A 27,741-nucleotide genomic window follows, 5' to 3' on the forward strand; every position below is an offset into this window, starting at 1 on the left:
GCACTTCAGGACAGAGTGAAATTACAGCTGAAGGTAGTTAAGATCCACCTTAGTTCTGGCACAGCCCAGGAGTGCTCACACCATCTCTAACCATCAGTTTATTGCCAGCTGCATGTTTCTCCTGCCCCCTGAAAGGTTTGGCATGGGCAGCTCCCATCACTGCCACCACCTGGACCATGTCCACGAGGGGTAGATCCCCCATCCCACACATCAGAGACTGGGGGACATCAGGCAGGAGCTGGGCATGTGCCAGGACACACAGACAGGTATGTGGAAGCTCTGCCCTGCCAAGCTGGGTGGCACTGCAAAACCCTAAAAGACTACTCAAGCTAGCTGGCAACATTTCCCAGGCAATTTGGCAGAGTTAAGAGGACACCACCCAAGAGTTCTTACTGCTAACAGCTGGGCTGACACTTGGGTCTTGAAATGCGGTTTTATTGAAGCAGACACACATCCCAGGCAGCAAGCGATGCCATGACTTTGGAACAATTTGCAAGGCGTTACAGACACAAGCATCCTCTCAGGGAATGAGACCTCCGTTTGGTGGAGAACTGCTGAAAAGTTGCCTTAAGGAGGCCCTCCTCTTAATCCCTTTATGGGGTCCAAAAATGTTACCTTCCCCCAAGACTTCTGCAGCGGAGCACTCCCACACTGAGTCAATGCTTTGCACCGTTAGCAGCTCAGGTACTGAGGGAAATGCTGCCTTAACTTCTTCAGGAAGAGAGGGATTGGAGGTTTCTGCTGCCGAGCAAGCATCCTCACTCAGCTTTGAGTTTTTACATGATGGGTTGATCCCAGCCCCGAGCATATGTTCACATGTAGCTGTGGATTTGTGTTGAAGTGATACCATTTTCAGGAGATTGGCAAGTAGATGTCCTGTTTGTGAATCCTGCAGCAATTTTCTGTCTCCTTGTGTCTCCCCCTTTCTTCTATAAAAAGACTAGCCAAGTTTGGCGAGCAAATGCTCCTGGATGATGCTAGCGTGGTTATATACACTGAATTCAATGCCAGCTGAAGGGTATGTCCCATGAACTGCCACCGTTCAGCTGTGTCATGTAAAATCCCACCACCTCTACTAAGAGAGGAGGAACACCCTCAGCAATTCAAGAGTAGCTTGCTTCTCTAAGATGGTCAGCAGCTTGCCACACTGAGCTTTTGTCAAGCAGAACCAACTCAGGGCAGGTAGCAGCAGCAGCCAGAGACTACACTACTGGCCACTACTCCTACCTGGTAGCCAGCCCTCCCTGGGCATTTTTTTGCAACTCCCAGCCAAGGGCTCGAGTAGCACCTGACCACCTGGAAAGGCAGGCACCAGGCTGCTACCAGCCTTCGTCCCAGAGAAAAAAAAAAAAAAAAAAAAAAAAACAAACCCACAACGTTTTCCTCAGCCATGTATTTCATAGTTTAATCCAACACCCACACAAGGGGTGTAGCACAAAAGCCTGTAGCATGGCTGACAGCATGTGGGACAACACTTGGGGAGCCAACGCAGCCTGGAAGGGTGTGAAAGCGCTGGGTTAGTGAGGGGCAGGAGAGGCCCCCACGCAGGTGCGGGAGCAGAAATAGCTCCCCAGCACACTGCTTGCCAGGAAGCAGAGCTGCTGCTCTCTGTATGCTCACGCCTGAGGAAAACGGAGCAAATTTGCAAACCTACCGTAAATGCTAGAGGTGTAACCAACCACCTCCTACTTCCCTACTCCGTCCCTGCACCAGTGGATGTTTAGTGGTAGATGAAGGTAACTTGTGAGTATCTGAACAAGACCTTACACCTTCATAATCAACAACAAAAAAGCCTCCCAACCAACCACGCATCCTTCGATTGCTACAAGCTAAAATAGTTTTGTGTAGCATAACATAGTCCACCTAAAATAAAGCAACTCGCGTCTTTGTCGTCTCCAGGACACCAAGAACATGTTTTCCTGCTGAGATGGAGAGGCCCTGTCACAGCTGGGATACCACTCACCGGCTCTTGCTTCCAGCTGTCCCTGGGAACAGGTTCCTGGAGCATTTCTGTACCCCTAGTTTTGGCCACACCAAGGGCAGCTTCCCCAAGTCACAGGCAGCCTGCACCCCCTGCAACCGGCCTGTTTCCCTGGATTTGTACAAGCCTGCTTTTTTACTGTGAAATACATGACCTCCTCGGTTGTGTCACTGCATGGTCAGGAAGTTGCAGCAGCTCTTTACTATATATAGTTGTTTTCTACTTGTGCTATATTAAAGGGGTTCTTTCAATCTAGAATGTTCTCATAGTGCAGGTGGGGAAAAATAGAAGTAATCAAAGAAGTTTAGAAATTGCTACCTATATCACATTAAAGAGTTCTACTTATAATAAAAATTTAGGACCAAAGAGAGTTAACTTAGAACACATGCCCAGCACCACATTACTTATTAATGTCGTGGCTAAGGAAGGGAAAGCGAAGGGAAAATAAATATGCCCAATCTGACAGCTCAACTCTTGCTCTTTGGTATCAGGAAATCCATCAACTAGACTCTAATCTCAGAAAACAGTTTTTGTTATTACCCAGGGCCCCAGTGTCCTTTGCAAAATGTTAGTGGTGTCCACAGTCACATTTTCCTTGGAGAAGCATCTTCTCCTTGATGTCCAAAGATGGTGCCAGGTGCTCAAATAAAAACTGTTCTTCTGAAGTATCTTTCAGTTCTAATAACCCAAGGTACTGCACTCATCAACAGCCAAGATTTTCAGGTTTAGGGGTGGTGGCATTTAGTTTGTTGCTGGCTGATGGTTTGTTGGGTTTTTTCAACACATTCACTCTCATCTTCACTGGATGGAAACACTTCTCAGGACTGCAAGAGCAGTTAATCAAGCTCCAAAATTCTGTTTTCCTTGTGTTTCTTAGCGTTGCCACTATGCCCTCTGCTATAATGCAATCTTTATTAATAGCTTTATAAAGCTTGCTTTCATACAGTAGTGTAAGCAAGATACATTTACAACCTAAGCAAGGGTCATGCCTTAAGATAGTTCTGATAATTTTTTTCTTGTTTTGTTTTTTTTTTTTTTTTTTCAACCCTTGCTTTCTTTAGGTAGTGAAATACCAGCTCACAACCCAATATAACATTCAGGTATTAGGGGTTGTGTTTGTGAGTAGGAGTCAAATCTCTGCATTTTAATAATTCTGGATTCATCTTTTATTTAAATGCAAAACCAAAATTGAACCACACCAGCCCTTGAAACAAGCCCAGGAGAGGAACTGGTTCCACCCTGGCAAACCACACTGACACACAGACAGGCCCACAAGGAGCACTAGCTCCACATGGTGAATATTCAGTGATGAAATTTTACTTCCCATCTCCAACAGCAGTTGAAAGAAATGATGGGTTTCCAGTTTAGACACTGCCCTGAAGCAGTGAGTCAGCTCTGTGTGATACTGGCAAGTTGTTAAGTCCATCTGTGCATTTTGCAGCCTTCCTCACTCACATGTGAGGCATGACACTGGTACTGGGCTTACAGGCTAAATGAACTGGTCACTTTTTTCCAGCATTTATCACCACATTATATACAAGGTAGTTGCAGTAAATTCTCCAGAAGAACCCATAAGCTATGACCAATAGAAGTTTAATCCCGAGCAGCACATTTAAGTAAGAGGGAAAAAAAATCCCCAAAGTCCAACAACTTACAGCTTGGAAGACAACCAAGGAAAGCAACTCCTAGTTCAAGCAAAAAGTTATGAACCTCTCATCTTCAGAGACAGAAATATACTCTTTTGCAATACACATCCATGAAGAAAAAGGATGGACAGAATGCATCAACAACTGTCTTTCCTGAGACAAGCACACTGTGTATTCTTTCTCTTCACAGTTCACGTTCCACCCCAAAGCAGCCACCCATAGCACATTCTTACTTGGCATGTGCCGTATTCCTCATACCCACCACACACACGCTTTATCTTGGTCTCATGCATTAGTCTCTTCCCATCCTACTTTACCATTTCTATTAAACTCCTTCCTTTCTTCCTGTCCTGCTAAGGACTTGAGCCTATCCCCAGTGGGGCGTTGCTGATTTGCATCTCATCTGCCCCTTCCACTTTTAGAGCCAAGTCTTATCCATCTGGGAGATACGGGACTTTTTTTCCACCCCCCCTTATTCCAGGAAAGGGATAAATGTGCTGTATATTCACTCAACTTCAAAGCTATGGGGAAAAGCTTGATGGAAATGAGTAAGTGGCAGCAAATGTCAACAGAGTGAATTCTCTGGAACTGTTTTTGTCTGGAAAGGCAGACAACCTTGAGCCTGCATCTGTCAGCTGCTATCCACTCCCACCAGACAGGGCCAAGCAACTCAGATTCAGCAAATGTTCCAAAGTGAACAGAGCTCCTGCAGCAGTGTAATAGCACACACAGACTTCAATGTATTTACAGTAATTACTTACATTCAAGCTTTACTTTATATCTGAAAAAAAAAATATAAAAAATTAAGTATTTTATATGAAAGCTGACAGTGAAAGACTAAAGTTTCTGCAGATCCATACCTACAACCCCACCCAAAAAAGCAGATGAGATCCAAATCCAGTTAAGTCCCATGAATTTCCTCAAAGTCTTGGTTTCTCAGTACTCATAAATTCCCGCTGCGTTTTTGCAAGTGCATGCAGCTATCTGCATATCTGCAGGCAAGGTACACGTGCTAGACTTCTGAGACTGAGCAAACTCAGTCTCAGAAGTCACTTGGCGCTCTCCCCTCTTCTTCAAAGCATTCAGCAAGCACAAAAATGGTACTTTCCCGTCTGACTGTACTTACCAGTAAGTATGACTTAGAGATGTGATCTTTCCACCCCCGACCTTAAAGTGATCAGCACAGCCAGATGTTTTAAGTAAGGTACGGGCTGTCAGCTAGCTTCCTCTCTGATTTGCAAGCATCCTTCTTTTGAGAAACACCCAAGAGCCTTCCTCTTTCCCTGGTGCAGCGTGTGACTTTACTATGCAAAACAATGCCCCTGCATATTGTGCTCAACAATGTGATAATTATAAAGAATCAGGTCCATACACAGGATGGTTGCAAGTGCTAGAAAGGCTTCTTCCTTGTTCAGTGTAAAACAAGGATGGGAAGGAGGCTATTTCAAGAGAACATGTAAGAAGTTATACAGCACTGAAGCATGGAAAAAGCCTCAAAGGACTTTGGGATCAGCTCGGTGCTCCTGGACTCAGGTTTCAGCCTAACACACTGGCAAGAACCATCACCTTAGAGCAGAACTGAGCACAACAGGTACCCAAGTGCCACGAAAGGTGCACTAAGGCTGGTGGGCTCCTCCGGAGACCTGGGTAACTCCTCCTGAACCAGCACGAGACAGACAAGCACACGCAGGGGGGCTCCACAGGTTATAGCAATGGCAGAAGCACAGCCAGCCAGGTATTTCCTTGATTACCACACAGTCATTATGAAGCTCATCAGACAGCTTAGGGAAGTTGTGTGGCCTCTAGTATGGGCTGGCATTGGTAGACTTTATTATTTTTCTGCCATCTTCAAAGTTATCATACTTCACTGGGAGCCACTTAAAACTGAAGAGCTCCCATTAAACTTTACAAATCCTGTTTGAAGGGGACTTTAATTTTGCACCTCACATACCTGTCAGAAAGTGGTAAAAAAATTAGAGCCACCTCTAATGTCCATTAGCACTCTCCAGCCAGCCTACACTGGGTGCTGTTTTTGAGGGAGAAAATTATCAGGAAGATTATCACCACACCCAGGTAACTGTAGGCAGAAAAAAACAAAAACCAAAAAAACAAATCAAACCCAATCCTTCTCCAGAGAAGAAACAGCTTTGATTAAAAAAAAGAAAAAAAAAAAAAAATCCAAACAACCCCCCCCCCCAAACTCTCAAAAATCACAACAAAACAAAACACCCCCCCCCCGGCAAAATCACCAAAAATCCACATGACCCCTCTATCAGAGGGCATTTATAAATTAGTCGCTACAGAGTAGTTTCGAAAGTTACAAATATTAAAAATAACCACAGTTTTCAAGAACCTTTATACATCATCTTTTTTAATTAGATTAGCTTTACAAGCAACTTGAGAGCTCTTTCATAATGAACACTGCTTTTCAAATTACACGACTTTATAGGCAACCTGTAAATGAATCCTGAATTTCTTTGCCTGCTATAGATAAAGGTCTCATATTTCACAGCCAGCTAACATCATGAATAAAAATAGCATTATGAAGCTTTATCCTTAACCAGGACTAGACACATACAGATCATAAGACAGTTTTAAAAAATAGTTTTAAAACAAGGACCTGCTTGGTGATGCTCAAGACTGAATATTCAACCGACATGAAATGAACAGTTTCTAAAGAACATGGAAGAAATGGCTGACCCGATTTGTTGACCCTATTGTAATGACTTACATGGAGTGAAAAATTAAGCACTTTTTAAACCTGTCTGGCAAGCACAAACCTACAGTGTGATTAGAATTTGATACGCCATGTAACTGCAGAAGTTTGAATTACAGAGGGACTGAAATGAGTTTAAAGGCTTACGCTTACATTTCTAAAACAAAACCAACCAAACCTCTGTTAAAGTAGTACTAAAGAGGATGAAGTATAAAGAGGTGGCTTTTTTTGCTTATTTCATCGGTAGTCTAAATGCACTGCAGACCAGACAGTAATGAAGATTTGCACTCCTTGGCCAGGTTGGCAGAGGCACTTACAGTAAAGGTATCCTGTCTGTTTTTCTGGGAAGAGGAAAGAGGGACAGAACTGTAAAGGGCAAGAACTTACTAAAAATAAAAAAGAAAAGTGAAATCAAAGCAAAACTGGGATTTCTGTTGGTTCTCCTAAATGATATACCAATACTGAATTTTTTTCCCCTTCTGTCAGTTTGTTACTAAACAATTAGCTTTTTCATGTTTTACATGAACAATAGTAATCTTTTTAATAAAAAATTACTGAGCTTTCCATAGAAAAGGTCTCTAATTGAATACAAACTATACAGATGCTAAAATTGTCACAAGTTGTAATATATACAGAAATATTTCTGTACACTCACATTGTTTTGGCTAAGTAAGGAAATAAGGGACAGATAGAAAACTGCAGTGGGTAAGTTGATCAACCCCTAAACTCCTGTAAATATGAATGCTGTCTTTTATAGGCTTGCTTGTGTTTTCTCAAGCTTTTAAAGCTCAGGACAAAAAAGAAAGAAGGAAAAAAAAAAAAAAAGCGTTCAAAACATCCATTTCTTAAAAATAAGAATATCAAAGCTTCCTCACATCTCACTTTTATTCTGTGATGTCCCCTCTCCTTGATAAAATGAAAACAATGTAAAAGAAAGTAAATGTCTTCTTACTAAACATATACCTCAGTATTGACCAAAGGGCAGTGCCTTTTTGGGGAAATCCTTCAGCACAGAGAAAACCTAAAAGTGTATTGCACAAAGAGCCTACAGTGATGCACTTCAGCTTCAGTGTGCTGACCATCTCCTTGATACTATATAATAGATCAAGGTGTCAACTTACAGACTGCACGGACACCAACATTTGAAAAGGAAATAAAAAAGTGAATTTTAGATATTCTATTAACTTATATACAAAGGAAAGGGGGTTGGCAAGTATTCTTTAGAAAACGGAGAAAGCTCAAAATTTTGTCAAGTATGTAAGGAGGTTCTGGGTACCTCTAATAGCCTAGGAAAGCCCTTGTATATTCTTGTAACTTGATGGTATTTACCAGGTCCCCAAAGCCAATGACAGCAACCGATAGTGTCAAGTTCACTTAGTGCCAGTCACTTAAAACAAAATAAAAAACCAAAACACACACACACCCCCCCCAAAAAAACAAAACAAAACAAAAGAAGAGACAGAAACTTCCCCTCTGTGGATTCAACATACAAAACCACAAACTGAATGTTACTAATAGCGAGATACTGATTTGCTTCTGTTAATAAGGTTCAAGAGGACATAGTCAAAAAAACAATACAGCAGCAATCTTTAAAAGTTAAGATTAGTGTGAGATATGATATAAAACAATCAGGTTTTTAGCTGGTAATTAAAGTGCTCCTTTTCCGACTTAAGGTGTAAAGAAAATTAAAGTGATTATCAGTTACTGGCAACCCTTACATTAAATTAGGTCTTTCATGGCAGAGGAGAACAGTATGAACAGTTTTACAAAAATAGATCCATGTTATTTTGGAGAAGACTGTAATTTTTTTTCTTTTTTTTTTTTTTTTTCAGTTTTTCTTTTTTTTTTTTTTTTTTTTTTTTTAAGACTCAATTTTGATAAACTGTACCTGATCGTACAAAAATTACCCAAAATTCAAACTTTTACCATATAAAAAAAGGGAGAGATGAATTGGATTCAGCTGGATGACAGGTCTGGCAAAATATAAGGATGGACAAATTCTATGTAGGGCACTTATTTATGTCCAGATGCATATGCTGTTTCTTACTGATTGCTTATCTTCTTCACATAAGCAGTCACAGGCCTGGAGTCACAATCACATAGTACAATGCTTCAGCAGTCAAAGAACCTTCTATTTGATGCAACATTGAAACACTGTTTGCTTCTTTATTAAAATGTTGGTTTGTTGTTGGTTTTCCTTTATCTTGTTATTCACATTCAAAAGTTAATAGATAGCATCAAGATTTATCAGGGAGAATAGCAAGGGGAGTTGCTAAATCAAAGGCTTATAAAACGTCTTTCCCAACTGAGTCAGAAGGTTTATTAAGTTCAACCCTCACACCTTTTTCACCTGCAGAAATATGAAAAGGAAATTGATATTATTTTTCAGCATTTATCGAAGTACACAGAATTGCTACATCACTTTCCAGACTAGTTTTAAGAGAGTGCTTTGAAGATTGTCTAGTGCATATGATCTAGCAAGATAAGTTATTTTTGTATACATGCTCTGTATCCTGTTCTTTGTAAAGTTAACAAGCCATGGCTAATCATCATCTCTGAAAGCGGGCACGTGTTTGGCTGCCCAAGTAGAAAACTGGATATTTCACATCATACGTGCAGTTCTGAAGCTCATCATCTCAGCCTTTATAAAAGTAAGCTTTAAGAACGGCCAGCTGAGAATCTAAAGATATTGTCCATTATTCTGTATCAGAATGTCTGAAGTTTCTGGGTGTTTACTTTTGTAAAGAAACTCCGAGGGATTTTTAAAATGCAATGTTCCATTTGATTTGCTGCTAAAAAAATAAACAAAACAAAACCACCGACCAACCCATACCTCTTCTGTCCTTTTTTCTAAAAATTGACCTAGATAACTTCAGGTACCCCCAAATAAAAGTTTGACTATCAAAACATTAACAGACACAGCATCCCACATTCCAGAAAAATTCACAAATAATCTGCATGGCTTTCGTTAGACTGACATTAAGCCAAAAACGAATAGTTTTCTGGTTTATGACATTTTATTCTAGAATTTTATTATTTGATTGCCAGTAGAAAAGAAAAAGCATTTTGCAAAATTCTTACTGCAGATACAGAGCGAAGAAGGCAACTTTAATTGCAAACGAAAACTGAAATCACAACGGTAGGATAATATAAATCAAGTACCGGGCAACCGATACTGAAATTTAAACAGCCCCCTCCAACCCAGCCTTCCTTCCTTCAGTGCCTGCAGCTTAGGGGGACCCTGGAGAGGAGCGGGGTGGGGAGAAGCACCTTCCCTGCAGACAGGAGCCCACCAGAACCACTTCCCTGCACGGGCAGCAGCTGCAGCTGCACGGAGAGACCCGGCACAGCTCTGAGCCGGCACGGCTGGCCCCAGGAGCTGCGCGGTCACGCGCGCCTGCCGCGAAGCCCGGCCTGGGGACAGACAGACGGCCTTCCTGCGGAGACCGGGCGGGCGTTATTCGGCAATTCCTGACCGCCTGGGAAGTCACGGTGCCTCGGCGAGCCGCGGGGCAGCCCGCCCGGCCGCAGCCGGGGGCACCCTCGGCGCTTCCTCGCAAGCCAGGCAGGAGCGGCATCGCCCTCACCGCTCCCCAGACACACCGTGGCACTGAGGGGCACCGAACGAAACCGCAGCTTCGCTGCCACCAGGCAGCTCTGGGGCTACTGGGGAGCTTCAGATGCCTAACCGCAGTGGGTGGAAATGTCATTTGGAAACGGCTGGCATGGGTCTTGAACATCGCCAGCTTCAGCGCTCAGGACAAAACCGCGGAGAAAGCGGCCCTGTTCATGCGTGTGCTTGCGGCACACCCAATTTTGCCTTATTTTTTAATCTACTGTGACGAACACAAAATCGCGATGGCAATTACAAGCGTGACAGAAGTACTAGGCCACTTCTCCTTATAATGCTAATTTGAACAGGAAAATTAGATCAACTTCCTCTTGAGGGAGAAGCCAGAAAAGAAAAACAGATGCTAGATATGTGGAATTGGAAATGGAGGAAGTAACTCCATTCTTTGATTCCAGATTTTAATTTTAGGCTTTTGTTTTTCCAATATAAAGATTCTAGTCAAGTTATATTCACTTGTTGAACCACTATATTCAATCAAAGCTATTTTCAGGGCTCTCAGTTCTGCAGTGCCTCAGAGTCTCTGGTGTATTTACCCTCCACACCTCAGGGAGAAGCTGTATCCCCCATACAAAAATACTGAGCGGTCTCAGAGGAAGTAAGTGTGAGCAGGACACAGGGCTGACCTCGTTTCCCACGTCACTGCCTAGCAGCTCAACCACTGGGTCACCTTCCCTGTAAAACCTGACTCTTGAGTTACACTGGTTTTCTCCCTCTTTTTGTGCACATGGTGGGCCAAGGAGATGAGGCTAGACTACTTAGCTATTCTTCCAGGAAAAAAAGAACACAGAAGATATTAAGAAGAGATTACCTGTTAGATATTTTACTTTAGCTCGTGCTCTTTCATCTGCATCAAAATACCACACTGTTATTGCGTACCTAGTGAAATGGATGAAAAAAGAACTCCTGAACTATGAAGTAAAAACACAGTGAAGCACTTGACACAACACACAACCTAAATGACATGATACTTCTGCAGTCTGACAGAAGAAAGATTTCATAAAGCACAACAAAGCAGGCAGGGTTTCTTTTCAGTTAATAGGTGTAGTCTGAACAGTCACTGGAAGGGTGACACTGACAGTTGTAAGTTTACACTTCTTGTTCCTGATGAGTTGCTATTATGGTTCTTGCCCAGAACCTGTAATATAGCATCTGTCCGTATCACCTTGCCTTGTGACCTCATATTTTACTTTACTCTGTCAAGTCCATCATGAGTAACACTGCAAGAACCTCTTTTTTTGGACATTCACCGTAAGGGAAAAATAGCTACCCCCTTCTTACACAGCTTCTCTGGTTTTCCACTGCCCATAAAGGATTTTAGTATAAAATGCCAGCTACTGAGAAAAGACTTTAAGGAGGTTTAAGTAAATGGCATTTCACCCTCTGACTCTGCTAGGAGCACAAAGCGGGAGGGGATAGCTGTCCAGGCTCCCAAAAGGCTGCAAGAGGACAGATGACCTGCTGATGGCAGTTTCAAGTTGCTTCTTGCAAAGGTACTTGTGTTATCTTACAGCCCCAGACAATGCTCAGTGCTCTGGCCATCAAAATGTGTTGCAACATGGGCAGCAGGAAGTCTGGATCAAGGACTCTAAAGATTTACCTGTTAACACTATCTGGAAAGGCCACTCAAGACATGGGGGCAGTGAATGCAGGTACCTTTAGCATCATCCACTGCCCTACACTGATAACAAAGGGACAAAGGAGATACCAAGTTTCCCTGTGACTCAGGCTGGGAGCAAGTCCAGAGAAAGAAAAGATCTGTGCATCGATGGTCCTTTCTGCCCAGTAGCCCCCTCCCAATTCCCAAACTAGTATGTGGTGGCTTAGTTTGAAAATTACTATTTTCTAACAACTCCCTCACAACAAGAGGGGAGGTAAAACTGAAGTACTGATTCAATCTTCCAGTAACACAGTAAGGTGCTAAGGACAAAGGGAAGGGAGGAGAGTGTAAAGCCCTTACAGGGACACAATGAAGACAGCAGCTCTTGGCTAAGGTGGGGTCTGCTTATGGCTCTGTGTGCTTCTACCCAGTTCTGTCAAGTACATGCTTAGAAACTTCTGGTGTTTCCAGTCCTCCCTCCTACCCACCCAAGAGGATGTTTTCTCCAAAATAAGAGCTCAGACATCAGTACAAACTCAGCAGCACAGCAGCAGTCTAATCAATCAGTAGGGAAAAAAAAAAAAAAACCAAACACCTTCTGGTCATAGTGCAACTAGAACTGTACACAGAAAGACCTGGGATCAGGTCATAATTCACAGTGTCACTCCTTTCTCAGTCGGATTCGCTCATTTCTTGATAAAAGAGGCATCATGCAACACACAGAGTGTGCATCAGTCCTACCTTGTAGCAAACGCTGGCTGTACTTCATGAGGGTTGCGGCGATCAGACCAGAAGAATAGCAGTCTATCGAATTTGGGTTCAATATCAGCGAATTGAGCTTTACCTTCTGGAAATATCCGAAGGATGCCTCCACTCACCTACAAATTAAATATTTTAAAACAGTGCTTGAAAACAATGTCTCATTGTATTTAAAAGCACTGAATATCACTTTTGAAAATATTTCAGACATTTGGAACTGAAATAAAAGCCTTTACCAGATTCTACAGAAATTATGAATCTACAGCTTTTCTGTTGGTACATTCCATTCAACAAAACTTTTTATATATTTTTCACTGAGTGATTTCAGAATGCTTGCCAACATTAACCTTCATTCATGTTTAAGCAAAAAGCTGTGGTTTCAGATTGGTGACGAAGAATATGCCAATACAGATGAGACAAACATTGTATTTCACATCCAAGTTTCACCCTTTCCCATTAAAGAGATCGTTTCATTTAACATCATTAGAAGTTTATGGCATGTTTCTGTAGTTAAGGTGAGGAAGGACTAGGAAACATCAAGCTAAAGCTTGAATCTGTGCTACTCCTGGTCAATTTAGACCTCTTCCAGGCTGTGAAAAGCAGCCTAAGTAAGCGGGGTTAATTATTTTTAAGTTGCATTAACTTCTTCCTACTGATGGTATCGATGATGTTAAATCTTACTACAGATAGTCACCACAGGCTGTCATGTCATACAGTGCAAGCACTAACAAGGTAAATTGATATAAATGACTGGTTTTTAATTGTGATTTAAATCGGAGAATAAGAAGTGACGATTTAGATCAATTTGTTCTCCTAAAGAAAGTTTGAGGTTCTTTCTTTGCTAACCAATACACTTGGAAATATATTAATTTGTAATTAAAATAGATTTTGCAGGAAATTAAATAACTTTGTTCATAAATTAAATATCCAGTTAGTAAATTTTTCAGTTATTGTGAAAATGGAATTTGCTTGACTTCTACACTCTGGTATTACTTTTTTTCCAGAAGAGAAACCAAAAATCAACTAAAAATGCCCCAAAGCTACAGTTTAAGACGTTCAGTCCAGCAGAGATGCTATCATGGCAAAAAAAGGCTAGTAATTTATTTTCTAATTGAAGGATCAAATTTGATATTTCAAAGAGCAAGTCAGGAACAGAAAGCGTCAAGTGCATCCATTTCTGACTCAGGTTTCCGATCTACCAATTTTATGGGAGTTTGTTATCAGCCTCATTATCTCATCCAGCTCTTAAAAGCAACGGACAGCATTCAAGAAAATAAAAATTAAAACAAACAAAAAAATCTCTCAGCTGCAACCTCTGCTATCCATATCTGGTGTACCCAATTCACAGAAACTGATTGCTTACATGCTCTTCCACATGTTACTTCCTAAGGACAATAGAAGTATCAGTAGTTTTATCTTTTTTTTTATATATACAAGAGAGAATAAACTTCTCCATAGCCAACTGCACAGCAATCAAGGAATAAACAAAGCTATCTTTGCATTACTCTTTCATGCTTTCACTATAGCCAGCTAGCTACATCCATTCTTCATATCTACCTAGTCACACTGAATTGCTAGGAAAATCCTTATTAAAAAGATACTTTATCATGGTCACTACACCTATGGAGAGTTTAGAGTCACTGGTAGTAAATGACTAGACAACCTGAACTGTGTTATAAATCCTTATCTATTCTACATCCTGTATCTATGATGATGGAAAGACCTGTGCTGCTTTGAACTATACTGATATAGTAATAACCATAACACTTGGCTTATTTAAAACTGCTCCCAAGATACAGCATCTTTCTTCCTATAAGCATACTCAATTAAGTAATCTAGTCACACAAACAATAAACTCAAGATTCAAGAGGAATATAAGGAGAAATAAACTAAAAGCAACTAACTTTCAAATATTCTTTATTTACTCTTTGTGTATGTGTACAATAAGTTGCATAATTAGGTATTTATGAAACTTGGATACTAGTAGATACTTACACATATAATTAAGAAACATACATGAAAAAAATGCAACTTTCCTTCAGTCTCATTGTCAAGGAGGTCCTTCTGGCATCATTCTAACCATTGAAAATAAATGCCTCATCTCCAGCAGCTCTTACCAACAGCAGAATCAGGGGGGGAATGATACCCACAGTTAACGTCATGTAAGAACACAACCAAGGGACAGATATAGGATGTGAACAGAGACCTGTAGCAAAGGTGCATTAGCAAGTATAGGTAAAAAAAAGTTATAGAAAAAAAATCATTGCATACCTTGGCATCCCAGTCTTTATTAAGATAATATATACATGTAACACATCTTCCGTCTCCATTTGGATTATCAACATGGCGCACGTATCCTGTCCCATTGCCTGGATAACAAGCCACCATAGCCTAGAGTCAAAGAATCAAATACAGTAATTAATTTTATCTGTAATAATTCCTAAGTAATTGATACATAAGCAACAGAAAAAATACATTAGAAATAATGGGGAAAATAATTTTTAAGTCTGTGTTTTCTCTCTAGTTAAAAACTACTTTGGAATACAAAGAGATGTCTACAACAAAGGTATGAAATACATTGAGAGGAATACTGTTAATTAAGGTACAGAAGGTGGGTCTGCTCCCATGTTGTGACTAATCCTTCAGATTTCCCTCCCTTGAGTGAAATACAAGAGAGGAAAAATGTCTTGTGTGTAATTAAGTAGCATGATCTTCTCCTTGTGATGTGAATACTTGTTTTCCAGACTCAAGTTCACAGACAGCTTCCCCCCCCACCGTGTTTCCAATGCAAATTCTTCCTTGAAAAGTAGTGTCAAACTTTATTTTTAAGAGACTTTGTAGACACGACCATTAGCTCATCTTACTCAATCCCTCCAAGTACATTCTTGGGTTTGTGTTTTGTCCTGCACATAGGAGGTCTTTGAACCTTTGCTGAAACAATCCTACATGTACAACAAAAACATCCTTTTTAGTCAAGAAGTGAGAAATTGAAAACAGACACTGAACAGTAATCTGCAATAACCTTCTGAGATCAAATGATTCCCAGTACAGTAGCATAGTTAAGTTCCCATGCTGCACTTAGCTCAGCTGACTTGAAAGACCCCTATAGAAAAGGCGGTTTGGTTTTTGAGTCTTCAGACATGCAGACGTGCGTGTGAAACAAACTGGCCATTTTGCTAACAGATGGCCTGATTAGCTTGATTAGCTATCAGTTCACATGGCCAGTTTGTTGTATGGCACGTCCCCATATCTTTACTCATTTGCTGGAAACAGTAATCATTTCGGGTTTTTGAAAGAGATCAAAACAAAGTTTTCAAGGCCACATCACCTGCTGCCATCACAGCACTCAGATGTCTGCAATGATAATATCCTATCTGAAAAAAGCCGTAAAATGAATTTAAAAGAAAAGCAGGAAAGTGAGTTTCTACCAACACTCCAATACTCTACTGACCCTCAGTGAATGTCTGCTGTCTAAAAAACCCCCACAATTTAAATGCAATCATTCCAGTCTAGATTTAGCCTGGTTAAGTTAGAATTTCAAGTCAGACCTCTGGTTTGCAAACTCTTTCACCTCTCTTACATTAAATACCAAAAATAGTTTTCCCACTAAAGTGTTAACTGTGAAAAAGTAACCCATCACATTAAATTATCAGTATAAAGCAAAAAAAAGGCACTGAAACAGTTGATTTGAAATACTTTTAAACCTCTTTTCCCCCTTTTTAAAATTTTAACAAATAAAACTTTCCAGTTTGCATTATTTGCAAGAAACTGTGCTTTGAACAGGCTGGGAAAGTTTAAAGTACTTGCAGTTCAATCAGTAGAATAGTTGTATAGCACATGTAAGCAGAATGAATTTCACTACAGCAGCAAACATTTTAAAAATATTTATTTCCATATATACTCTACTAGGGGAAGAAGCAATTTTTTGGTAGCTCCTTCCAGGCAGAAATCAGAATATAGTATTTGCCAAACAGTAGCACCATGGTTATAAAAAAAAACCCTAAAAACTAAGCCAAACTTCATTCACATGAGATGGAAGTGACTACGCTGTATGAAGAGTACTCAAATATTTTTGTGATTTTGAGATTAAGCACTTCAGCTTCTCAATCCCTTTACTGTAATCATAGTGTAGTCATCTTTACAGATCTCACGTTATGTAAACATATGACACATATCAAGAAATGTGACCTAATATTCGGCAAAGTCATTACTTATCAGTTTTGCTGCAGGAAAATAAACCCACAGAAATCAAAACAGTGAGTTACAGATACCAAATAATGTAATACGAGTTCTGTAATTTCCTTTCTTATGGAGAAAAAAGGAACAAAACAAAAGCGAAGCTGGGCTGGAAGAGGAAGATAACTGGTTTCCACTGAAAGCTAACCCTCTTGAAAAAAGTGCCACGTACCACATGAATCCTATCAAGGTCTCGTGGAACACCCACAGTGCTGAAAGCAGATCCAGGTCCAATCCTGTCACAGCACGCCTAACTCTCCAAAACACAGCCCCCTAACAGGGGCTTTGCTGAGAAGTGTCATGTGAATTAAACTCTGACATTAATTCTTGCTCAACATCTGCATGAAACAGCTACCAGAACTCATTCAGAATGAAGAAAACATTGAAACCAAGTAGCTAGAGCAATGTCAATTCTCACTGAGATCACAAGGAGTTTGGCTCAGATACTCAAACATCTTCAGGCACATAAGTGACCTAAATATCTGTCACTGAGCTAAAAAACCCTAATGTTAAGAGTTTAGGACAGTTCCCAGGTGCCTCTGGTCAATACAAGGTTTTTTCCAAGGTCACGACTGGTTGTCATCTGTTCCTCAAAAAGATAATTCTGCAGTTATAGGATGCAAACTTATGCTTCCCTTGCCACAGTTTCCTTTATAAGGTACTGAAATGTGTACTTGTTCTCTTTGCTGAAGGGAAGTCAAGAAAGGAATCCCTAACATCAATGTTGCTCAAGAAAGAGGATCAGCAGCACTTTGGAAACCCTGGGGAAACGCCAGTTGTCATCAACTTCACATGAAGAGCAGTCATATTCAGTATCAGAAACTTTTCATACAATCATTTGAGTCTAAAATACTATCAATGTTTTTCAAAACGCTCTTGTTTTTTTAACTGTAGTCTGAAACTTCTGCTATCATCAACTGCAAGAGACGAGAAACAGTTTTGCTGCGATAACTTATCTAATATGTATTTGTTATAACAGTAAGAATGACTCAGCCTTTAGGAGCAAATTGGAAAGCAAACAAATTTGCAAATCGGCCAGTGTAGCATAATATACATTGCTTTTGCCAGCTACTGTGACAATTCCCTCTCCCCAGTTGAACTATGATAAGGAAAGTCACAAAACTTAACAATTTACAGGACATGGAAAACACATTGCTTTGTGAAACAATATGAAGCGAGTTCGTGTCAAACTGTCATGTACTGCAAGATTTCCTACATGAAATGAACAAAAAAGTGACCCAGGTAAATAATGAAGTCACATGCTTTTGTTGTTATTTTAACATTTTACAGTATAAATAAGCAAGCAAATGCATGTATGTCAAGCAGAGAAAAAATTTTAGGTTTGCAGCTTTTTTTTTCCCCCCTTCTGTTAAACACTGTTAATGGAAGTCAAGAGAGACAGGCATTTGAGTCCAGAGCATCTAAGATTCCTTAACATTTTAGACTATGAACAATAACATTGTTAGCTCTCCAAAACACAGAGCTACCTGTCTGATCAGTTCTCCCATAAAAGTAATTGATGAATTCAGTTCAAGGTATTACTTGCATTTTCTTAATAGACAAGGAGGTCTCCCCTTTTGTGCTTCTTGGGCATTACAGTTTTTAATCTTAATTTCTGCAAAGAATATATTTAAATCACACTGGATTTGTTCACCCAGTATATTCCTTTGCAAACATTTTTAATATTAACCTTCTTTAACCCAAGAGCACTCATGGCTAGCACATGAGCGCTGTCCTGAGATAAACTCTGGAATTAAATGAGTAACCCAGAAAGCACAAAAGTGCCCTCACCACTCTGCAATGTGCCCAACTTGTGTCTATCAAACCAAAGTACTTGCACACTTAAGCTGTGATTGCTCACTCACATACAGATGTCCTACTTGCAAATATTTAACTCGAGAAAATTAACTTTAGGTCATCAGCCCAAACGAGCAACATGAAGTTGCTAACAGAAGAACTAATTGCAATCACAGATTTTTTGCTAAGCATTCACATCCTTAGTGTGTCAGCCATTACTCTAGTTAACAATTAAAAGCATGAAGGTAGTATCAGAGGGAATAATCCATAGTCCATACAATTTTGTTCACTATGTAAAGAGTCATCAACTAAAACACTCAACCCTGGGAGGCACAGAACATCAGTACAGCTGAAAATGTGATTTCATTTGGGAGTAGCCTCAACATCCTTTCACAGCGAAGTATGGTTGCCTCACCCATACATAAAGAAGGAAGACCTGCAGGGAAACAGACTGAAGCTTTTCCTCTGTCCTCTCCATTCCTCTCACAGCTGGATTCCTACAAGTTTAAGTATTGTTCCTTCAAAAAAAGGAAGCAGTAATAGCAAGCTCTTAGGAAGGAGGGGAAAACACCAGTTACATGACAACGTAAAATTCCTTAAGGGGGAAAAAAACAAAAAACAAAACAAAACAAAAAACAAAAACAAACAAACAAAAAAAACCAACAACAACAAAAAAACCCCACAAAACAACAACAACAAAAAAAAAACCATAAAATGGAGAGAGTACATGTGTTCTGTCATACTAGTTTATTAATGTAAAATAACTTTACTGTTTAGTTCGGACTAAAAAAAGCTGCATCAGTCAAGGAGATGTCACTTTTGCTGTTTGTCGAAGGAACTGCAAATCTCAGTGAGCAAAACAAGATGTCTAAACGCAAGACCGATGACTTCCTACCAAAATTTATCAGATGTTCTCACAAAGACTTCACTGGAAATCCTTGGCATGGGTCATCTGACATTATTTAAAGAAAGAAAAAAACACCACAATGGAATGAAGGACCAAAGCAAAGGAAAAAAAAAATCTGACCTCTCTCAGTTTGGTCCATCTGTGATGTATTTCTATTTCAAGAATTTGTTCATCCCTGACAAAATACAGTCCTGAGGAAATACATTTCAGTTTACGCACACGTCAGTATGATTTTTCACAAGGTGTACAAAATAATCAAATTGAAGGACAAAAGGCTGTATTGTTACTACCTCGTGTAGAGCAGTGTCAAGATTACCAACTTAAACATGCTAACATGGTATTGCTTGTCTTGTATTCGTAACTCTTCTCCTACAAATTCTTCACAAGCAGAGACAGAAACTTGCAACAGAAAGAAAGTATCAATGGGGAGAAACTTCTGTCAGCCTTAGCCAAAACAGAGGAAGCTGAAAGGGGTAAAATAAACTCTTTGGGACACAGCTAATCCAAGTATTTCCATACTAACTTTCATCTGAGTAAAACTTTATGCTGATATCCTCCATGATCTAGTAAGCAAGGATAGAGAACCAAGTTTTCACACAAGTTAACACTGTGAAACTAGAAAAGCTGGAGAGAAGTATCAGCCCCTGCAAAGATTCCCTCAGTAAAAATCCATGCCTTGCAATCACTGTCAAGTGGAGAACCTGCAAGAGGAAAGAAAACTACTACTTATGGTCTTAAAAATTAAACAACGCAATAGTTCACATGTCCCCAAGAGAGAACAGGAATCTGTAAATTTGAGTTAGAAGCTAACAGACTGACGCATTGCAGCAGCTTTGAATCAATTATCTAAGCCCTCTCTCCTAATATGAAGTTACCACCACAGCCATTCAATTTATCTGTTAACAAAGGAGTATGAGCTATTATTTTATGTTGCTTTTTTTTTTTTCTGCAAATATGATAAAACACCCAGCTGCAGATTAAAAAAAAAAAAAAAAAACAGAAACAAAAACAACCAACCAACCAAATCCAACAACACAAAAAAACCCAAACCAAAATTAAACTACTTCAAATACCAGCTATTCGGTCATCTTTTGGCAAGCACAGAGGGAGCAGCTCTTCTAGGAAAAAACAACTGAGGGCAAGGACAACACGCACGGGTCACCCCTCTCCTCTGGCTGCAGAAGGTAGCAGCAGAAGTTTTAACAGGAAAGCAGGCTTGGCAAAGCTGCCAGCTCTTGAGCTGGCGAAGGGAAGGCAAGCTGAACTGAGAACTGAGATGAAAAATGAGCTCACATAGGAAGGGAGAGAGGAAAAACTGAGAGCTGACATAGCTGCTTACACTATAAATAGAATCAGCACATGGCTATGTACATAGATTATATCTTCCATGAGCTTCTAGGGAGTTCAGAAACTAATGGTATCCTGACCTCCCTCCCTCCTATCCAGGCAATGGCCAATACAGGATTTCTACTTGCTTTGATAGAACCCTATTTCATAAGCATACAAAATCAAGCAACGTAACATACCATCAAAAGTCTGGCACAACAGATTAATACATTTACTATGTTGTTTATTTCTAACTTGCCAATTAGGTGTTGATTTCTCAGACTGAGGTTCAGAGAAGGCTTTGCCAACCTAGCAGTTCAGCAGCAGGCTCTTCAACTTCTCTTCAAATTAAACCACTGCTCTACTCTTGTCTTCAGTTTTATGTGACATTTACCTGCTTACAATATTCACTTCACACGTCCAAATAAATTGACACAAATCAGAAGGCAGAAACTTTCATGCTGTTTCGGTGCCCATGTTCAGCCCAGCACTCTAAGGCCAGAAGATCCATACGGACTTTGAATACAAACACCTTGAATGTAACTTAGCCAACAAGCTCAGGTATTTTTTGCTGTAGCTACATAAAGTTTGGTACTCCCCCTTACAGTTCAATTCTAAGTGCGCTCCCAGCAGCAAGATCACACAGAGCTGACTTCCAAGTATCATTCCTTTTACTCATGCATGCCCAAAGGCTCTAAGAAGTGTTCATGAGCTCTTGAATCACTGAAGAAATGTGCATTCAAGTTTGGCTAATTCACCAGTTCTTCCCAATGGCAAAGGAAAAAACCCAGAACTGCAGTTGCTTAAGTCTTGATAGTCAGGAAATTTCTGTGAATGTGGGATGTGCTCACACTTTGACAAATACATCTAATAAACAAAAAACTTACACAGGATAGAGAAGCTCCCATGAAACTATCAAGCAAGAGCCATTAAGCAGGGCAATCCGAGAAATGCATCTCAAAAGGTGAACTGATGAGCGACTAAAACCAATGTTATGGGCAGACATAACAGGAAGACCTAAAATACACTTCCCAACAGCTGAAGTCCTGCAGCCCCCACTGCTACTAAACTGAGATAACAACATTTAAACATTAATGAGGTTGTCCCTGCTCTCCTGTACCTGAGCTTGTGAAGTTGCAAGTCTCAAATCTCCAAAGGCAAAGAGATCACCGAGTCAGTTTATAAGCTTCAGGGAAGAAAAAAAAAAAAAAAATTGTTATCTTCCTTAATAGTTAACACACTGGCATTTTCCAGGCTACTAGTCAAGTTAGGTAGGACATGCCTGTTGCCCAAATTGTGCCAGTTTAAGCATAAGATGCTGGTTTAAGACTGAATCAGTGAAATCAGTGCAAATACCCTTGAAGTCACACAATCCTATGAAGGCCTAGCTTCCACTAACTTAATCTAACTGCTTATTAGGAAAATAAATTAGGAAAATAAAACTGGGTTTAAATCTGAGAAAAAGTACAGAGTTGTGCACTGGCTTAAATGGAATATTTAAAAAATGTAAAGTGTATCTAATGCATCTCTGAATATAAACAATGTCTTCAAGCCTAAACCACCTGCATTCCCTTAAATAAAATATTTAATATGAACACATTCAAGCTATGTTAGTGCTTCAAAGCACTAATAGCTCCCCTAAGGTTCAACATGACACATTCTGATAGTTTTGATATCAAAGTCTACTACAAACTTAAAAATTCAACAACCTTGAACAAACAAACAAACAAAAAAATCCCCCAAACCTAATTGAGGCTTCCCACGGAAAGTAGATGAAAAGCACTGTCACCAGGGGCAGGAAGTGCTCTGTTAAAAGCCTAGGAGCAAACACAACACTTGACTTTACAGCTGAAAAGGGTTTAAAGCATACTTTGATTTGTGTCAGCCTAAACTTGTCTACATTATGATTAAATAAGTTGACCGGTACACTTCAGATCCAAACAACTGTTGAATCATGTAAAATGTGTTTGTAGAATTGGCTGACCTCCACGGATAACTCCCCATTCCTTCCAAGAGAAGCAGACTTGTGACTCAGTGTTTTGGCACCGTACAAAAAATTGACAGAGAAGTCGGTCGATCAACGCAATTTTAAAAATTTAAGAGTCTGTTTTTAATTTAACATCATAAATGCTTTGAAATTAATAATACCATTTAGAAAATAAGTACTTTGAAACTTTCTTCCCCAAGATGGAGCAGAATGTTCTGCTCTCGCATAAGATTAGTCAACTTATTAGTTTCATCACTAATCATTCAGAAAGCGTGCAGAGAAGCAACAGCTTTAAGAACTAAAAATAACATAACACTAAAGCAGTCTACAACAGTGCACTAAAATAAGTCTCATTTAGTTACATCACTTTAAATATATTCTGACAGTAGTTTGTGCACATCAGACTTCCTGAGCCAACCACATGACATCAGCAGGCACACTGATGGATGACACATGAAAAAGCATGGTTACCTATTTTTAGATCATTACACACCATCAGTGGATTTGTTTAGTTGTGCGAGATCTACTGGATGGAAACTGAGCTTACATTACCTTAAAAATAAAGCATGTGCACTAGCCCAAAGTTCAAAGCTGGACACTTTTTATACTTAATACAGGAGAGGCTGGGGAGGAAGAAATCATAACAATTAAGGGTGGTGTGGGCGAGGGGTGATTTTTTTTTTGTTTTTAAACAAAAACTTACTGTAATATCTGTGAAAGTGAACGGCTAAGAGATTTGCAGTTTGAAGAATATCACCCATCATCCCTACCAATCTCCCCCCCAAAACTACACATACTGAGAAGCCTGGAACTTTTTCCCTCTAGAAGATAAGAAACTGTACATGACAGTTATGCTACATACTAGGAAAAAAAAAGGACTGATTTTAGTTACTTCATTTTTTACTTAAAACTATAGTTTTTCTTCTACTTTAAGGAGCAAAATAACCATATAACTGAAATTTAGCTTGAAAGAAATATATCTGTACATAATTTTGAATGTTGTGCAACTGCATGGTAATAAGACTGCATGTTTAGTACTGTGGTTAGCCAGATACTTAAAGGTACTTGTGTACTGTAAGTATCTTAAATTTACTGTATCTACATGAACATTTACTGAAGTGTCCATGTCAAGGTCTCAGCTACCACCTCTAGATTTTAACCACAGAAGTATTTATTGCCATAAACAGTATGTTGAGGAAAATTATTTTTAAAACAGTTTTTTAATGATATTTGCAAGGGGATGTACATAATTCAGCATGCCCACAGCATTCCACACTTAACACCAGACACTATAGCATTCGCTCCTACTATTAGAATCCAGACAATTCTTTTTAATTATTTATAAATTTAAAAAAAAAAAAACAACAAGTAAGTATTCACTGAAATGCTAATAGATAAAGCACTGCTTTAATTTATATTAACACTGCATGAAAGTCTGACTAAAGTTTAAAGCCAAATAGCAATGAACAGTCTGTAATATACCTTCAAGTCACCTACAATTTAAACCCAAGAATGCTGACTCTACCCATACTCTTTTTTATGGGCTTTCACATATAAACTGTCTTCATCCAAGCCCTTCTTTACAATCCCACCGTCGCACCATAATAGGGCCTCTCTCCCATATGCTATAAAACAGCAATTGGGGTTTTTTTGGTTTTAACCAGATCACCCAGTGTACCCAGTCCAAACGTAAGCAGTCATTATACAATTCTGCTGGCGTTCCAGCTGTGCTGGGCTCCCAGCACTGCTTGGGGAAAGCCCTGTGGAACATCTGTGGCCACGCAGAGCTACAGGCTGACCACGAACACCAGGCGCAGGACTGCTGACGTTGGCATGCGAGTCAAAAGTGACTCCAGAACCCACCCCACCCCTTCCACGTATGTCCCCACAGTGCCAGCCACGTTATTTCAGGTTAAGGAGGCATGCTGCTGTGCCAGGGAGGCTGCGCCGGTTTGGTGAAACTCCTGGAGGAGGGCAGTTCAGGAATGTGATGGATTTGCTCTAGGAGCACGCAGCCACGTGAGCATGAGAAAGATCTGAATGTACCCAACATGCACTCCAGGCAGCAAGAAACACCTGAGGAAACTGCCCTTCCTTGGCCAGCCAATACAAAAGCTCCACTATCTTCTTAACTTCGAATTCATCTGACCCTACAGCAAATTTACATCCATGGCAGCGATAGGATCGTCTTTAGGTTAGGACCTCCTGCAGAGAGCTCAGCTCCCTAGTGCTGCTCCAGCAGGCTTTTTTTCCAACTCTCCCCATCAGTCACAACCACTTATGCCCCAAGAGACCAGCATGATGGAAAAATACATCGCCCTCACACCTTGGGAAAAGTAAAACGTGCTGCATTACCAACTATCAATTGATTAAAAGGAACCCACCTGGTTTGTTCCAAGTCCATTTATACTTGGCACTAGGAAATTGCTACAAAAACAACCAATCTAGGCAAAAGTTACCTACTTTCCTCCTTGCCACTACTTCAATAACAAAAATAAATATTTTATATATTCACCAGATTATTCACCCTTCCTAAAAGGCAAGTAGGATTCTTCACAGATTGGCTCTTTTCTGTGAACAACTAAAAAACCTGTTGATGCTATCTGTCAAGGCTCCTGTCAGTTGCTATGACTGTCTGTAACTCAACAAGTATCTTGGTTAGAAGTAGGATGCTAACCTCAAACTCCAAATTTCTCCTCTAAAAATCACATGGTGATGGAACCCAAACTCCACGCAAAGGGATGATGTAAGCAGAACAGCCACACTGTACAAAACCTGACAGGAACAAGAAGAAACCCACTCTGGAACAACTTGCCATCAATTTTTTTTTTCCTCCTTCAAATCATTGAGAAGAGCACAGAACCAGGACCTCTCTCTCCAAATGCTCACACAGAAAGTTATAAATCCTAACACCGGCTGAGTTAGCATGCAGTCAGTACTTAAACCTTCCCAAAAGCATCACATTTAGGAAAAAAAGAGGGAAGCACACTGTTTTACATACCACCCAGAAACAATGGATTTCAAGACAGGATATGCACACCTCTTTCTCTCATGTTTCTGCAGAAAAGTTTTTCTGGATGTCCTTAAAAACCCAATCATCTGGAACTTTTCTGGTAAACCAAAGCATGGTTAGGGCTTTACAGTCTACTGTACTCACTGGGGGGAGATCGCAGGGATTAGCAGGAAGTAGTCTAGATCAGAGAGGCGCCACATCAGACGATGAGGACTGTTCCATAGGACGTATTTATGCAACCTACAGCCAAGATTTGCAGAGCTTAAGTTTTATTTTTCAAAGCCTGTTCTCAGCTTTAAGTTGTGATCAAAAAAAAGAAGAAAAAATAATATATAAATAAATATCTGCAAGAACATAACTGATGAAAGAAAACCTGTTTGCCTCAGTCTGCAAACACCCTGAAACAACTCGAGGATATGAAATCATAGTTTTTAGCAACAGCAGTGGAAATTACTGATGGACAGATGATGTACCGCGAAACTAAAGGAAGATGAAGAAAGAGAAGCAGACACCAGAAGGAATAGCAGCACTGACAAGTCTGTATTATCGTATGGGGAAAAATAATGAGTATCATGAGAACTAAGGAACAAGTAGAACAACAATAAATTCTGCAAACTACTAGATTCCAGATTTCTATACAAGAAATCAACTTCCCCTTCAAATCAGCAGGCAATCACTTCAGGGTTAGCAGAAGTATAGTTTTCAGCCATAGACCACATTTTAAAATGAAATTTCTACATCATTACTGAAAATAAACAACAGAACTCCTAAAACATGTATCTGTTACTGTACACTAACAGTGGATAGTAGTTTTTGAACAGGAGACAGCATTTTAGGAGATTACCCATGGGCAGCCAACTGATTTACTAACTTCTATTCTGTGTAGTAGATGGGCCTGTATCTCTACACTAAAGATACTACAGACCCCAAAACTCACTTTGTAGCCTCTCTAAGGTTTCATCTGATCAGAAGTGTGCAAACAAAGAAGAGGAAAACCAATTCTGAAGCCAAAGAAAGGCGGGAGGGAAGAGAGGAGCGGGTAAGGACCCATGGACAGAGGAGGCACTTGCCAACCACATGCTGCAATAACAAAGGAAGCAAGTTCCACAGCAGAGGTTTTAATTGCAACTGCCCTGTTACTAACCCCAATGAAATGAAGCTGCAAGCACTAATGACTGAGATACCCCATCAGGGATCAGCTATAATTGCTTTTCTGTGTCCTCCAGTCCGTTAATCAACCACACTACAAAACATTTCAGACCTCAGAGGTTACTCTCAGCACAGGGAATTGCAACTCCAAAGAAGAAAAAAGCCACCGCTCCACACACAGCACAATACTGTCATGCTCACAGCCACCCACTGTATGCAGAAGGCTGCTCACACAATCTGTCTCCCAGATAAAATGTTCACATGGAGTGGCCTTGCAAAAAGCTAACTACCTTCAGCCTGTCTGTATCTCCCTGAATGGCAGCTCTGCCCTCAAGCATATCAACTGGTCCCCCAGCTTGGCACACACACAAACCCTAAAGTGCCAGTAAAAAGACTGCAATACATTTTATTCCCAGGATCAATACAAGCAATGCTATGCAGCTATGAGCAAGATGATTTAAAGATACTCCAGAAAACAAGAATTCAATTCCTCTGTAAAGGCAACCTTAACTGAGGATTCCCAAGCCAAGATAACCCTTCCTTGCAAATGATGGGCAGATGATGAAAAAAAGCAAAAAAGATTTTTCAAAGGGAGAAATCTCAAAGGGACTCCATCTTCCCATCACCAGCATATTCCATTTCCCACCGAGTCCCTGAAGAATTCCTCTGCTCCTGCTAGAAAGCTGTACCCAAACTCAGGGGGAAGAGATAAAAAAAAAAAAGGTGTTTTGGAATTTTCACTCATTCAAAGGCAATTTTTCTTTGAGGTTTCACTTTGGAGCTATTACTTGTTGAACTGTAGTAGCTGAAGTCTCACTAGTGAGGAAGGATCATTTGTTACTAGCTTTGCCTTTTAATGGGTGTGTACCTTCAAAGTAGCAGGATGTGAGTGTAGAAAGAGTAAAAGGCACAGTAAGAAGTCAGAAACAACCCTGCAACATTCATGTTGCTATATGAGAAGACTAAACTGAAAATAAAGCTAGTTGATAGGATCTT

The 27,741-nt window shown here is 40.1% G+C and overlaps 1 protein-coding gene across 1 annotated transcript in view; it reads right to left on the reverse strand.

Moving 5' to 3' along the window:
- Positions 1 to 5,981: 5,981 nt before the first annotated feature.
- Positions 5,982 to 27,741, reverse strand: part of EGLN1 (egl-9 family hypoxia inducible factor 1) — a 48,100-nt gene continuing 26,340 nt past the window's right edge. Inside the window, exons 2-5 of the mRNA XM_042796222.1 lie at positions 14,602 to 14,721; positions 12,313 to 12,449; positions 10,783 to 10,850; positions 5,982 to 8,693 (exon numbers count right to left, since the gene is read on the reverse strand). Coding sequence (XP_042652156.1) covers positions 8,629 to 8,693; positions 10,783 to 10,850; positions 12,313 to 12,449; positions 14,602 to 14,721 — 390 coding nt within the window. The 3' untranslated portion in view covers positions 5,982 to 8,628. The remainder of the gene's footprint in view (positions 8,694 to 10,782; positions 10,851 to 12,312; positions 12,450 to 14,601; positions 14,722 to 27,741) is intronic.

The sequence above is a fragment of the Tyto alba genome, unplaced genomic scaffold (genome assembly GCF_018691265.1).
Source record: "Tyto alba isolate M040663 unplaced genomic scaffold, T.alba_DEE_v4.0 Super-Scaffold_22, whole genome shotgun sequence".
NCBI classification, from domain to species: domain Eukaryota; kingdom Metazoa; phylum Chordata; class Aves; order Strigiformes; family Tytonidae; genus Tyto; species Tyto alba.